A 16,096-nucleotide genomic window follows, 5' to 3' on the forward strand; every position below is an offset into this window, starting at 1 on the left:
ATGTTACTTTCATAATAAGCTTTTTCTGCTTCTTAAAACAACTGATTAGGATTTATTTTGTGATTTTTCATGAGTAAAGAAGAATTTTAATATTAAAAAAATTGCAATTTTAAGCGTAAGAGATTGGAAAGAATTTTTTAAAGTATTTTTTTTGCATATAATAAATTACTTTAACCCTTTAACACTGGAGCTCCAGTGTTGATTTTTTAAATATACTGTGATTTTTCAAGCGTTAACACGATCAAAGTAATTCCAGCAGAATTTGAAGGAGAAAAGCGGCCAAACGGCAGCTTTTCTCCTTCAAATTCTGCTGGAATTACATTGATTGTGGTTACAGAATGTTAAAGATTTTGTGTTTAAGCATCAGGTGTTAAAGGGTTAAAACTAAACGAAAGTGATCATGAAGTTGTGAAAAACGCTTTGTTGCCGGTTCAGTGTTTTTAGAACATCATAATTTGTATTTTGCATCACTGAGAACTGTTCCACCTTTGCTGATGATATTCCACATATGTTTGTATGTATTAAAAATGTAAAAACCTTTAATTGTGTTTTTATCTCTTTTTATTTTTCAAATTTGAATCGTGTTTTGCATTAGAAGAACTAGGTTCTTATGGCAATGACCTGCTCTAATTTAATTTAAATGAAGATATATGTAGCAAAACCTTTAAAAAATAAAAGCTAAAATAAAGAGAGGTTTATTTTGAAGGTCATTAAATCTCATTGTACCAAGAATAGTTAACGAGACACTTTAAGCCTTTGAAAATCACAGTATGAAATGCGATCTTCAGCTAAAACGTCTAGAAAATCCAAGTTGAGCCACTTGTTTTAATTGGATCGCCATGAAGGAAGTGTACGGAAAAATGTGAAAATGCAAGCCAGGATGAGTGGATTTCATTGCCAAGTTAAAGAAAAGCAAATCTGGGATGAAAGCTGCATGCGGGTCATAGTGTTGCTCATCAGCTCACAGAGCTGTGGATCAGATTTACTGTCTGAAGTTACTGGCTGGTATCGGCTGCAGCCAAGGTTAACCACGACGCCGGCCAAGTAAGGAACCAGTGTGACGCATATTTCAGCACTTAAAGGTAAACACATTTCAGAGCTGTGAGGTCATTTTCTTGCACAATGCACTGTTAATGTATTATTGCACAACTAATTTATAAAGAGAGAAGGGAGGGAATTTGATTTCGAAACTATTCAAACTGGGATTTTTGGAAAAAAGGGGAACTCTTCTGACTTGAAATGGTTCTGTTGGGCAGAATAAAAGGTGTAAATGCCTCCTCCAGATCTTCATGGCACCAAAGTTGGGGAATTCGCTCATTCTGCAGTGGTGGGCCTTTAATTGGATCGCCTTGCCTTTACTTCTGGAAGTGTTCTCGGCCACGCCTCCATTAGCTCACCAGTGTCCCAGAACTGCATGCATGAGTCTGTCAAAGCGCTTCCAAATGAGGACGACGCTTAAGCAGAAACACATGGAAAATTTATATTAGACTTCACTTTCAAGAGCTTTAGGTGGAATAAGACTCAGCAGACAGTCTACTCTGCGGCTTGTTGCATAATAGTAAGCTCCTCTTACATTTTTTTAGGATGGAAATTAGTTGCTTTGGTTATAATATGATACAAATTTAAGTATAGCCAACATATTCCTCCGAGGAGGCTTACTTTTCTTCCATCAAAAGTCAAAATCCGACATGTCTGGGTTCATGCATCTCCTAAATTACACTAGTCTTGTGAATTTTTTGAGAGTGTTTTAATTTTAAAAACACCTTTCCGTTTCGTTTTACAATAAAAAAAAATGTTTTCCTTTAAGTTAAATGGTGTTGTGGTTAATACCATCATCCTATCCTTGCGGGGGTCAATTTTGATTGATTTGCTTACTCTCCCTGTAGTTGCATAGGTTTTCTATCTGAAATTCTACAGTTCAAAATCAAAATTCACAGGTTATTGGTGACTGATTTGTGAATTTTAGTGTGTCTAACTGACAGTGGACTGGTCTCCAGAGCTGCTATTGTCTTAAGCTGACTTGGATAGGCTCCAGCAACCCCAGAGATGCTGAACTCGATAAGACGTGAGTGTAAGATGGAACTTTTTTGTTTTTTTGGTGATACAGTGCATCCAAATTACATCCCAAATTGGAGTTTGTAACATTAGTTCTGTTAAAGGAGAGTGTGGCGAGGGCACATCACCCTCCTGTGTTTCACAGATGGAGTGCAGGGACAGAATTAGTGTGTTTGAATTAAATATATAAACAGATTACCAGGTTTTGACTAAGTCAGTTGTTAATGTCACAAATTATCTTGACAAACTTAAACTTCTTAAGTTTATCCAGAATTAAGAAGGCTTCAACCAAATATAAATGGAAACACGCCCTTATTATTCTTAAATAATATAAAAATATTGCATTTTAAAAGCATTGACTATTCACAGAGGAGTACGGTCTAAATGTGATTTTTGGCACATTTTGTGTTGTTTGCAGAAATACCGTCTATAATTTTATCTCCAGGATTTATCACTAGGAGGGTGGTGGTTAGTAACAGATGAAACGACAGTTAAAAATGTTTCATATTTTTGCTGCCAATTTTTTGGACACAAATGTTAAAAACTTAAATGTGAACCGCTGTCTGTTTGGACTTTATGCTTCCTTCTGCCATAGGTTATAATGTTTTAAGTAAAGCTGATAAAAGTTATCTGTAGGCAACAAACACAAATAAAACACTTTTACTTTTTTACAAACAAAATTTAGTGAACAACTGTGTTTGAAGCAATTCTTGTGACAATTTCTTTTTGTGCAGGTGAACATTCAGCTGGAGCTCAGCCTAATGAGGAATAGGATTTTTAATGTATCAAGTAATAAAGTTTCTTAATATTTCATTTAAAAAATCAAGGTTTGCATTCAAAAATGATCTGAAAACAGTGTCTCTTTAAAGATTTGTTGTGCAAGTAGTCTGCTCTTTTTTGTAACTTTCAATTCAAATGAAAGTTTTTTATCTGAACAAAAAACTGAACTTAAAGTCAGAGTTTGAGGCAAATCGCATGAATAAAGTGACTCTTTTTGTCTTCTGTGAAGGCCCTTCTTTTGCTTTGCTTTTCCTCACAAGTGGTTGTCGTGGTTGGGCCGTGGAGGGGGCCGTGTAGGTGGAGGTGGCAGTGACCCGGTTGGAGATGGGGGAGCAGGGTTGGTTAAGGGAAGGGCTCTGTTTGGTGGTGGAGGAGTGTCCATGGAGGAGCTGCTGGAGGACGGGGGAGGAGTGGAGGGCAGAGGAGGCAAGGTTGACAGCGGCGAGGGCGGAAGATGGAGCAACTGGCTGTCCTCTGAGGCACGGCGGGGGTACGTGTGTGGCAAAGTGTAGACGGGTGTGGAGGGATGGTTGTAGGCGGGGTACCGCGGCTCCGGGTAGGACTGACTCCGGGTAAAGTTTATGCACCTGCCCTGTAATGACAAGAAAAAATAAAGACAATTTAACCCAAACCAGCAGCACACACAAAAAAAATCTCTCGTCGCACAGCAACTGGCGAGTTTGGAGGGGCACCGCTCCCGGAGTATGGAAAGAGGAAATTCCTCTTTTACTAAATGTCATGGAAGAAAACAGCTTTCCTGCCAGCTCTGGTGCACTGAAGCTGAAGGAGGCAGCATCTAGTTATGATGAATTCTGATATTTGAAGATGTTTAAAAAAATACAAGAAAACTAGTTTTTGCATCATTTTTATTAATCAATCAACCTTAAAACTAAAAACCTTGGACTTTATAGACTGACAAAAACTAGAAAGTGCACTTTTGACATATTCTTTTGGCATTTTTCTCCATATATAAAGAAAATTAAGCTTAAAATTGCATCTCTGAGTATTTCTTTATTCAAATTACTGCTCCAATCTGATGCATCCACTTGTAGTCAACTAGATCCATGATCGTTTTTGTTATTCCTCATTCGAGATGCCATCTGGCTAAAACTGTACGGCTGGATGGCAACAATATTTCTTGTCATTTTGTTGCACTGATCGGGGGTTTGAAGGGCCATATAGCTCTCAGTTATGGGTGACAGGAAGAGGGGGCGGGGTATCTCTGGGCCAACTGTTTTGCCCATAAAACTCAGAGGCAAATTTCTGCTGCTCAGTATGTCCTATAAATCAACACAGATTTTTGGGTAAAAACAACTTAATCCTAATTAAAAGACACTTCAAAATAGATTAAAAGATTATCAAATTTGAATCTTCTATCTATTCATGTTCTACATCCTCATACTTCTGTTCAACAGATTGCATTAAATGTTTCACGTCGTTGTCTGACCTTCTCTCCAGGTTGAGGTCGCATCACTGACACCCTGTCGTATCCTTTCCTCAGGAAAACACACAGAGCGTCCAGCTTTCCCTGCGGAAACACCATCAAATTAGAAAAAATGTTTTTTCTTTAAGTGTGCCTCTCCATATCTGCAGAAGTCGTGCTCCAGATGTGCTGGAAGCTTTGAAGATTAAAAAAAAAAGAGGGCGAAAAAACAGAGTTTATTTGGTTACAAATACAAACAGCCGCTCCACAGATGCCACACTCAGAGGTCAGCCGAGTCCACGTATGGTTCCTTTTAACGTCCATCCAAGTGACTAAACTGTGAGAAGGCAACTTTTATAGACTGTTTCCTGGTGACCACTTATTCCAAGAAAAGCTAAAGCTGGAAGTTGTTGGATTTAAAACATATATATAAGACCTAGAAGCTGAAAGATCATGAGTGGCTCACCTTGATGGGGGAGTACCACTTCTGTGGGCGGAAGGATTTGTGGGTGTGATAGTGGTGCCGCGGCGGCGGTGGGTCGTACTCCTGGGCGGGCATCACGACTCGAGCATTTTTAGCTTTTTCCAGTTTTGCTCCTTCCTCTGTGGAACCTTTATCTCCCCAACGGACCTGAACAGAATTTCAGCTGAAATGAGTTTGGTTCATGGAATTATGCTCCCATGTCAAAAAAGGGCAATTTTTTGGATCAGATATATGACTACTATTTTTTTTTACTAAGAGAAACATTAAGCAACTATTTTCCAAGATAAATGTATTCAGCTAAATGTGTTATTTTGTGGCCTGAGACAGTTGAAAATGTCTTTTAATGTGAATTTAACTTGGACTTGGAAAAACTGGCTTTAAATACAAACAAAAGGATTTTATTTTGCCACATTATAGTTGTGTTAAAGCTTAATAAGATTGACAATTCCTCTAATTTTTTCTTGGTAAATCAAAACAAATGAGCGAAATTCTTTTCACAGCATTTCTATTTAAAACAAGAACTCATTTTCATTGTGCATGATCACAAAAGTTAGAATAAATTACCCTTTTTCTTACAGGTAGCTGTAATTTTGGGTTTTAAGTCAATCAAGAGTTATTATTAATGATATTGTAAGTGGAATTAAAAAAATTGATAAGCTAATTCAAGCTCTGAAACATCCACAAACCAGCTTTTTTATCTTGGATTTCAGCTGTTTTGATGCTATAACCAGCATTTTAGCACTTTTTGATATAGCAACCATGTTTCAAACGATTAAAATGCTAATGCTAATGTTAGCTTGGACTTGTGAGGTGCTATAAGCTAGTGAGAGAGAGTGTAAACCAGGGGTTGATGGGAAAAAAGCTGAGGCTAACTTCATCAGCCACAACTCAGAGGCAAAGTGTCCTTGTTTTTATATCTGTCCCTTTTCAAAAAATACATTCATATTTAATATATTCAGTATCAAAGGGCTATCAGGAAAGCTCAAACAGTGATTCTATCAACTTTATTATTGCACCAACTGTTAAAAATTCAAATTTAGAGAGAATTTAACTTTTGCATCACCAGCATCCTAAAAACTTCAAATTCTATGTTCAGTTTCTAAAACATAATGCCAAGTTTATTATGCACTTGTGGTACATTTTTTAGTATTTTCAATTGATTCCATGCTAAAGAAATTCAAAGAAAACGTGATTCTTTTTGCCTTAGATTTTATTTGTCAATTCAGTCTCCTCTAAGCTCACTTTTACTTTTGAAAGGACACAGAACCATAAAAAAGGAAAAGTGAACATCACATGACCTTAGTAATTAAATGCTTAGCTAAGCAAACTGTTAGGTAAGTACGGGAGCCACAAATAGTTTAGTTTGGTTAAAAAAACTCATGAATAAATCAGTGCCGACTTTCCATGGAAGTGTTTGGGATTGTATTAATGTGGGTTCAAAGACTTCTCCACAGTCTGGAGTAAGATACACTTCCAGATGAAACACACATCTGCTGTCTGTGGTTCCACAAATATCTAGTTGCGATCTCTGTTGTTCCCATAAAGCAGATGGTTTCAGGTATCAGAACTGGTTGTGAGATTGCCTTTTCTTCCGCTGCGCTTTACATGAAAAGTAATCCAGCGGTAAGCATTTCTCCCCTTTCTTACAGATAAAGATCAACGATTAGTTTTTTCAGCTCAGACATGTGCAGCTATGCAGCAACAATAAATAAATCACAAAACGCATAAAATCCAATCTTTGATTCTACCAAATATTTCTGCCTTGCTCGCAGTTTACTGTCCAGATGGCCACGTCTCAGCTCTGTCAGAGCAGATCACAACAGTGAAATGACTCAGTGCTTTCCTGCGTGGACTTGCACTCTTAAAGTAAACTATTTTTGTTTTCCTGATGGATTTTTGCATAATTTCTTCCACATTTTTAATCCCTCAAATCCTTATTCCAAAGGCTTTATTTGAAAAATATGATCCTGAAACTGGTGAAAGAACATGCAAGTTACATTTATTAGGTGGTGCAGGGATCAAACTCCTGTGTTTGTTTAGGATTTTAGTCGGAATCTTAATTTTAGTCTAAAGATGAACTTATGCTTAGTTGAAATAGTGAAAGTTTGACACTTTTTACCCACAATTAAAGACCTTCTCCAATGAAAGTGGTGTTTTTAACATGGTCTTGTGGCATTTTTCTCATAATGGGGAATAAAGATGAAGAAAATTAAGCTTAAAGTAGAATTTTTTTAGTAATTGTTTAGTATTCCATCCATCCATTTTCTTGACCGCTTCGTCCCTTTCGGGGTCGCGGGGGTGCCGGAGCCTATCCCGGCTACTGAAGGGCGAAGGCGGGGTACACCCTGGACAGGTCGCCAGTCTGTCGCAGGGCCTCAATCACACACCCATTCACTCTCACATTCACACCTAGGGTCAATTTAGAGTCACCAATTAACCTATGAAGCATGTTTTTGGACGGTGGGAGGAAGCCGGAGTCCCCGGTGAAAACCCACGCATGCACAGGGAGAACATGCAAACTCCACACAGAAAGGTCCCAGCCGGGAGTCGAACCGGGGCCTTCTCGCTGTGAGGCGAGAGCGCTAACCACTGCGCCACCGTGCAGCCCTTGTTTAGTATTGCTTGCCATTTTTTGTTGCACCGTTAATGTTAGGTTGGAGTAGTGAGGGGCTGTAAGCTAGCAGGAGAAAATGTAAACAAAGAAAGGACGGATTAATGGAAGTAGGGGTGGGCTTCTAATGAACTCCTGACACTGCAGAAATTATGTCTTGACTGTTTTTTTATTTTGCTTAGAAAAAGCATAATTGTAGTTTGAAGATTTTAAAATAGATGAAAAGATGATGGGACTGGGACTTTAAAACAAAAATCTAATTAGGATTTTCTTATTCTAAATCAAAATTAAGGGTTTTTGTGTTACAGTTAGAATTAAAAACAATTGAAACAGTGACTTCTGAAATCTCAAATGTTTAATCATGTAAAAGGAAGGTTTCATTTTTAAGCAGACACTGATTTTTTTTTAAATGGTTAAGTTTCTTATTATATTTCTTATTTTATTTTTGTATTTTTTTCTTTTTATACTCTGTTTTATATTCCTATGTATAGTTCGTATATGGAAATTACTCTGTGGCTAAAATCTAACATGTTTACATTTGATTTTAAATGTTCAATAATATGAAATATTCCTTTCTTAAGAAAAATTGGAAAATTTGAAAAAGTAGAAGTTTTTTTACTGCTAAAAAATGTATTTTTGTAATAGTTTTAACAAGTTTTACTGTTAAAAAATCAAAACTTTTTTTTCTATTTTTTTACTTTTCTTTGTCATTTTCATGTAATGTGCAACAATTTGATTTACCGTCTTCGTTGACCAGGACTCTCTTGATAAAACAGATTTCTTCCACATTCAAGTTTCATGACATTTGAATCCTTGTGACTTCTGTATCATTTAAATAACAATATGTGGATCATTTATATATTAACACCAAAATAATTTTGCTGTGTTGTTACTAAAATTTCAACAATAGTTACATTTTTATTGCAGTTTCCTTCCAGGTTTACCTCCATTCTCTTGATGCCTCCGACTCCACGGCCTCCGTAATACGATGCATCCACTGTGGGCCACCTTTTCCGTGGATAGCCGTCCTCATCATCCTAAAAATACATGTTAGCTTATAAAACTGACTTTTTTTTTAAATTTTACCAAATATAATATAATTAATCTCGATACACCCACAGAGCTATCCTCCATTACTGGAGGGGGAGGTTCATGAATGACCTGCAAAAAGAAAAAAATATATATATTTATAGTTGAATTTGTTTTATAGCTGTGTTAGGCAGGGAATTCTGTTTTAATTGTATTTATTATTTTGGCTTTGAGTGTCATACCACAGTGCAGCAGAGAGGCCAGAACCACCAGAGCAGAGCAAAGGTGAGCAGGAGGAGCAGGATGAGCAGCGCGATGGCCACAAACGTCCCGTTAGACTGCAAGAAGGAGGGAAATGCTGGACTAGAGTGGAAATTAATTCCAACTAAACTTTAAAAATCACTGAAAATGTATTAATTTTTAACCACATTTCAGATTTGTTTTGGAAACTTCTTTACTCACACACGTGACGGCAGTGATTGTGACAGAGCTCGAGATGAAGCTGAGTCCGTTGTTCATGCTGACGTGGAGAGCCGCCGACCTGCAGACAGTAAATAAACGCTGGTTATGAAACAACTGAAGTTGGAAACAGAAGTGGAAAACGCCTCCTAAATTATCACAGACACACACACAGTGTTTTTTTTTAGTCAGTTTTCTTTGGTTTCACATAAATTCACTTTTTTTTTGTAGTCTTCAGGGTCTAATATATTCACTTACATTCCATATTTTTCCAGAACAGGAGCTGGACAAAGAAGATAAGTGTCTTCAACTACCAGAGGCCTCTTCACTGTGGAAACAGAGGAAGATTTGGAAGTAAATCACAAAATAAGTCAGTGATGCAGAAAAAAAAAAGATTTTTGTGTCTTTTCTCTAAACCTGAAACACAAGCTTCAATTCCTGCTTTTTCTCTTTGAAATCAAATTCCTGTATTTCCTCTGCATGGAAAAATGAAGCGAATGAAGGAGACTTGTGGTTTATTTGCCCTGGCTGAGCGAGTGTCTAGCACACAGAAAGACAAAACTCGTCCCCCGATGAAATCCACATTCCACTTTGGACATCTTAGGAGTGCTAAGCGCTAAACCAGCTGATTCAGAAGAGAGGAAGATGAAGCTGATGGGATTTTTGGTTTTAGGGTGGGTGAGGCTGTAAATCATTGTGGTCTACACAGAACTACTGTTCCACCCATTTACATTCACAAAAACCAACATTTATTGGGCAAAATGGCGTAACCGTCTGCATTGAGCTACACACGAAATACAGCTAATTATTTAAGACATTTAGATTAAATCAGTTTGTTTCATATTAGATTGGTGAATAAATTATAGATTTACTTTTAACAATTTAGTGATTTGGTTTTCTCTTTTAACTGTATGAGGCTAAATTTGATCAGTTTACTTAAAAAATACAAAAAAAAACATTTTTAATGTGTTCAAAATATATAATAAATTAATTCTATGTCTTACAAATCATATTAAAAGCGACAGAATACTTTAAAATATGTAAAGTTCGGAGTGAATAAAGCAGAAATCCATAAATCTGAAGATGAATATTTATATTATAGTGTACTGTATGTGGAAAACAGCATTAAAACACACTTACTCAAAGTAACAGAGTCATTGATGCGGAAGCTGCAGAGAACCTTCTGCACATCTCTGGCGTGAAGAAAACCGTTTCCCTTGACAACCACCTGGAAGGTTTCTGAAACAGGATTCAAGGGATTATCTATCTTTTATACATATTCCAGGATAAAAATGTCGGATTGGCCCACCAAACTGGAATAAATTATGTTGATAATCCTCAATAATGTCTTGTTTTCCCAGTAATTCTGGTGTCTCCACTATACATACACTGATATTTGTTCTTTTGCTAAGATATATTTTTTCATGTGCTGTTTGATGATTTGTTGTCTGACATTTCTGTGTGTTTTTTGAGTTGGACAATCATTTTTCCGATCATTCCAACTTTCTAAATTTGCATTTTCTCTTGAAGGACGTAAACTAATTAGTGAAATTAGCACTAAAATGAGAACAAAAGTCATAGTTTTGAAATAAAAACTCTTAAATGTTCTGTTTTAAAGTATATATCAGATTCTGTTTAAAATTAAAGCATATATTTGTCCAGATTCCATGTTATTTTTGCTCTTATGAGGTGGTTTACTGAAACACTCCAAGCATTTGCTCCTCATCTGGCCCTTCTGTCAAATTTTAAAACACTTTGTGGCAAAAAGTCAAAAAGTTTTCCCACCCCTGGTCTGAAAGATCCTATAGCAGCTGATCCAATATACTGTAGAGATTAAACATCTCGCCTGATAAAGTCTTGTGTCCTCCAGAAGGTGGCTGGGGAGAAGAAAATGTAAAAACGTCCAGAAAATTTGAAAAATGACGGATGGCTTATTGTAGTCATGTTTAATAGAGGATGTTCTGGTTATACTGGACTGGTTTTGTTTCTGGCTCCAGTCGTGACTACACCTGGTTTCACTTTTCTGTTCATGTCCCATCACTGACCCTCAGTGTATTAGATCTCATGGAGTCTGTGTCATATCCTTCATGTCTTCTTTGGATTCCTCGTTTTGTGTCACTTCTGACATCTTTGTTTTTCCTTCCTCGGTTTGATGTTTCAGTTTAATCATTTCCTTGTTTAAATATATAAATGTCCTTCCTTCAATAACATTCCACATCAGATTTAGTTTGATTCATAGTCATAAATTAATAGTGGACCAATAATAAAATGTTTCAATTGATCTGAAGTATAATAACTATTTTCAATTTGATTATGTTTGTGGTTCTTTGGGGTAAAAGTGAAAGTTAAGATTAAGTCATTTTTACTACATATTGTTCTATAAATACCTCCTTCACAGATACTGGATGGTTCCACCGCCAGGATCTCAATGCAGGATCTTTTCAAGATCTAAAGCAAGAATAAAAAAAACAAAAAAAAGATCAACAACTGGAGTGCTTTCTATCAGATCTCTGCTTTACTCTGACAGTTTTCTCTACCGAGTCAATGACTCCTTGCAGTGCTTGAAAGCCATCGTTCACGGGGAAGACGTGGTCTTTACTGTCAGCGATGGTTGAAAGCTGTCAAAAGTAATGCGTTAAATTCTGAATTTGGATTGTTTGATGAATTGATCGCTTGGAGATACTTGTTTACTTGTGTTTCGTTGAAGTCTTTCACTCCTACACAGTACACAGTGGCACCCAGCTGCCGGGCTCTGCTGGCCTGGATGCAATTTGGGGATCAGGAAAGGTAAAAATTATGTTTTTTTAGCAAAATGAGAAGCTTTTCAGTTCGAGCCCACCTCTCTCTGCGCCAGGTCAAACTGGTTTTCCCTCAGCTCCCCGTCTGTCAGGGCGATGATCACACTGGCTGTCCGGTAGCCTAAAACACAGGAAAAAATGTTGTCTACATTTGGAAATATTATCTTCTATTTTTAAAAATATGAAGCAAATGATGTACTTTGACCTTCATGGTGTAAAGAGCAGCTGCATTTGTGTTGCATAAAGTGAGGATTCTACCATGTGCCTGAATGAATGAGCCTCCATGATAAATGGGGTTAAAGAGGACGCTCTGCTCACCGTCTCCACTCCTGTAGTAGATTTGTTCGCTGGCCTGGAGGAGAGAATTTGAAGCGTCAGTGGTAGTAAATTTAAATAACCTTCACTTTACACGGTTACCTTCCATGTGTCTTTGGGGTCAGCTCAAAAATGTGACTCACCTTTTGAAATCCTCGGTCCATGAAAGTGTCTCCACCTGGCTGCACCATGCGCAGCTCCTCCAGGCCGGCTCCGATCTGATCTCTGCTCATTTAGAGGCACAACGGTGAGAAAAAAACACAAAATGAACAGCTAAATCCCAAAGGTGTGAGTGTGAGTGCGCCACCTGTCTTCTGTTAGAGGCATGAGAATCCTTGCTTCTGTTGAAAAAACTATAAAAGACATCCGCAGCTGAGGACTGAAAGAAAGAAAAAATAGTTTTCAACCTGTCAGTTCCTCTGTAACACATTGTACTGATATTTTATGTGTGGACATACCTAATGAATTTGTGGGCCAGATGATCAACAAAGTAATAGATTTCATTCCAGTAATGCTGCACGCTGCCAGATCTGAGAGGAAAACAAAAGAATTTACTTGAAAAGTTAATGATCTGCAGCATTAATGACCCATTAGCTCATCTGTTGAAAAAGGAGTGTTGGATCACATCTCATTTGGACATATGGATTATTGTCATATATGCTGGTGTATTAAGAACTTTTTCACTAAAGTCAACTTTTTAACTGCTAAGAAGGAAGAAATTGTTGAGAATGTGTTCATCTTAACTGAAAACAGATGTTTTCTCAGTTTTGAATTAACATCCCAATAAACCAAGAAAGACTAAATTCTTCAGAAGTGTGATCAATAAAAATAAAAATAACTCTATTTGGGATTAACAAATGTTTCTGGGTGCATATTACCAGAAATTATACATTCTGCCACTTTTTCTTTGTTTGTTTATTACTATATATATTTATTTGTCAGGGACAGACTACAAAGATGCTACTATAAATGTTTGTTCTAAATTTAGCAGCAAGCCACTTTCCATCCAGAGACTCACTGCGTTCAAACACAGTAAAACGAACCACAGTACTGTCCAAACATAAAATGTCAACAATTATTAAAGTCTCACTCCAATCATTTTTTTATTCGTTTTAAAATCGCTCACAGTGGTCTTTTATTTATGATTAAGCTGTTTTTATCAAAAAAAAAAAAAACTGTCCTTTCTAAGACAGTTTCTGCAGGGCGGCAGCAGCAGTTTCTTAGAAATTTGTCTCTGAGTTGGAGGTGGTACTGTTTGTTCAGAGTAAGCCTGCCCTCATTTCCTATCATCCCTTTTTCAACACGATCTCCCACTAGCTCACAGCCCCTCACAACCTCAACCTAACATAAATCGAGCTTATTAGATCAATAATCGATCCATAAAAATAGAGATCAATCTAACGCATAATGCTAAAGTCTGCTAGCTTAATGCTAACGTATAAAGGGGTTTCCCATTGCAGGGCTAATGCTAACGCTCAGGCGACCTAATTGCTGACTAATTAAATTTATTTATATACTCGCAGGCATGCATTTTCCAAACTCTTTTAAAGAAATATTTTTAGAGTCTAAAGCATCATTTTAGCTCATACTTTCTTCTTCCTCTGGAATAAGGTGTAATGCTATAGTACGATCGCCACCTAGTGGCCAAACTGAAACGCCCTCCAGGAGAAGCAGAACAATTGTTGGAGCTTCAATCTTATTATTAAGTCACTAATACATTCTATAAAATGTAAACTGTATCAGAATAATTTGAATAGCTTCGAAACGTGTATATAGATTGAATCAAATTGATTTTGGAAATTATTGACGATGCATAGCTCTAGTTAAAATGTTTTTTTTTTTTTTTTTTTTTTTTTGTAAAGGTCTTTAATGCTTGACTAATCTCGTTCCTAATCTTGTTGGTCTTAAAATACACATTGTGGAGTATCTCCCGTTACTTAAAAGGTGTAAAGATGATTCCCTGAAAAGTTGTTTATAATTGAAAACTTTTAAAAAAAGTTTTTGTTTGACCTTTTTTATCGGAGGTCAAACAAAAGTAGTGTGATCCTCCTGCTCCAGACTTTAGAGCAGGTGCAGGCTGAGCCAGCAGTCAGGACTGTATATGGGAATACACAAATATTGAAGTGGAGAGAAAATGACTTCTCCCCCACAAAAAAAATGAGGTTAACAAGCTGAACCTCCTCTTATTGCAGCTCCTCTCTTCTCCTCCCCTCCCATCCCTTCATTTATCCAGTTTAGAGCCACGCGGCCAGCAGCTCTGTGTCGCTGGAACATCTGGTTCTAATGGAGAAAGGGTTCTGCAGCCCATTGTGCAGACGCAGCTCAGGCTGGGAACTGATGTGGGCTACTCCTGTTGGCCAAACGTGGCCGCAGTTTGACAACACAAAATCCCTGCAGAGCGCTTTATTGTCTGGACAAATTGATGAACGTCCTGCAGATAGAAATGTCACAAAGTGAATACTTCACTTGTTGATTTAGCTCAGGAAGAAAGCAAGACGACCCTTTTGAGGAGCGGTGAAACGCGACCCTCGTGTGGACTCTGGAAAGGAATTCAGGGTTGTGAAAGTCATCCTTTTGTTTGTTTAAAAATGTCAGAGTTGGAGTAATGAGAGCTCAATTAATTAGTACTTTTATTTTTATTAATCCAAATTGTTAATACAATAAATTGTGTTCCTGTAAGAAATTTCAAATTTTACTGAGAGATGATTAAAATTCTTAAAATAACTTCTAGAGTCTAATTTTAGAAACTATTCATTTATTTTCTTAAAAAATTATTAAACTTTCAATTGCATACATAAAAATAACACTTAATCTTTTGCACAGCAACTATTTTACAAAATTGTATAAAAACAAAAAAATATCCATGTGTCCTTTTTGCAATTCAGTTATGCTTTTATTTTCTTAAAACCCCAAACTGTTACTTTTACTGTTTCTCACAAATTGCATGCAGTATCATTGTTACATCAAAATAAACTCAGAGGACTCGTGCTCCTGCACAGTTCTACAATCAGGGAAAATGACAGACACTCACTTGTCCAACACGAAGTACAGGTCAAATCCCCCGTAGCAGGAAGATCCAGACTCCCCTCGCTCAGAGAGCTGTGCAGCGCCGCCAGCCACCAGAACCACCACCAGCACGCTCACTTCTGCCCGGAGCAGGACCTGCCTGCACCGGCACTGGGACATCACACCAGGTTTGAGGCAGCTCTCAGCCTGTGAATCCACAAGTTCTCCAGCTGCAGTTTTATTCAGAATAACTCTTTCAGATTGTTTGGACGTGGCGGGCCATGAGGTCTGGTCTCCAAGTCATGAAGAGCTCCCCTCTGGATTAGAGTCCCATCTCCTCGGCTGCAGATGTGTGCTGGCAGAGGAGGAGGGAGGCTGCTGGAACGGAGACTTTAGACTCTCCCCTCTCCTCACTCGCAGAAGTTCAGCACCACCAGTTTGCTCAAAGATCCAGTTAAACTGAATTTACCCCCACCTTGGTGGGTTTATATGCACTACAGGGACTATGAAGGCTTCAGGCTTTTTTAATTGTTTGTTTTCTTCTGTCAATCCCTTTGTAGGTGAATCTACACCTAACCCACCAGTGACATTTAGTGGTAAAGATGTGCAGTGCAAGTCACTTTTCACTGGGGATGCAGCAATTCTCAGTAAACTGTTGCATCCCTAAGAGGATCAAACACGTGTTACATCAAATTTTCAAAAATGATTGATTATTTCTTTTTTTATGAGAATAAAATTAATGTTATTAAACCAGAGCTGATATAGGCCACCTGAAAGGGTTTTCTCAATTGTTACTTGCTTATTTGTGAATACAAAATATAATTTTGGAGTGCACAAATTCAAAAATTGAGGTTTGAACTGAATCATGAGGAAAATGAATTGTTGCATTCCTGTGTTTACATTGAAAGAGTCAAACATGTTGTGCTAAATTTAAGAATATTATTTATTGCTTTATTACATTTTACCATTTTAGTATAACATGATTGAAAGGTTGTTACTTCCTTATTAGCAGAAATTTTTAGAAATTATCAGAAATTTTAGTTTTTCGTTGTTGTTTTGTAACAGACGAATCATATATCAAACGGAAGCAAAACTGTGGCCCAAAAATCAAACTTTGAATCAAATCATGGGGAAAG

The 16,096-nt window shown here is 37.3% G+C and overlaps 1 protein-coding gene across 1 annotated transcript; it reads right to left on the reverse strand.

Annotated features, from left to right (window-relative positions):
- Positions 1–2,720: 2,720 nt before the first annotated feature.
- antxr1b (ANTXR cell adhesion molecule 1b) lies at positions 2,721–15,581 on the reverse strand. Its single transcript, XM_024299216.2, has 18 exons — positions 14,986–15,581; positions 12,413–12,484; positions 12,262–12,333; positions 12,098–12,179; positions 11,958–11,991; positions 11,681–11,760; positions 11,533–11,601; positions 11,379–11,459; positions 11,229–11,289; positions 9,982–10,080; positions 9,100–9,169; positions 8,845–8,923; positions 8,625–8,720; positions 8,473–8,514; positions 8,298–8,390; positions 4,725–4,889; positions 4,283–4,363; positions 2,721–3,427 (listed from the first exon to the last, which is right to left on the reverse strand). The coding sequence occupies exons 1-18, from the start codon at positions 15,138–15,140 to the stop codon at positions 3,089–3,091; spliced, it is 1,770 nt and encodes a 589-aa protein (XP_024154984.2). The 5' UTR covers positions 15,141–15,581; the 3' UTR covers positions 2,721–3,088.
- Between the last annotated feature and the right edge of the window lie 515 nt (positions 15,582–16,096).

Source organism: Oryzias melastigma, linkage group LG12 (genome assembly GCF_002922805.2).
Source record: "Oryzias melastigma strain HK-1 linkage group LG12, ASM292280v2, whole genome shotgun sequence".
In the NCBI taxonomy this organism is placed as follows: domain Eukaryota; kingdom Metazoa; phylum Chordata; class Actinopteri; order Beloniformes; family Adrianichthyidae; genus Oryzias; species Oryzias melastigma.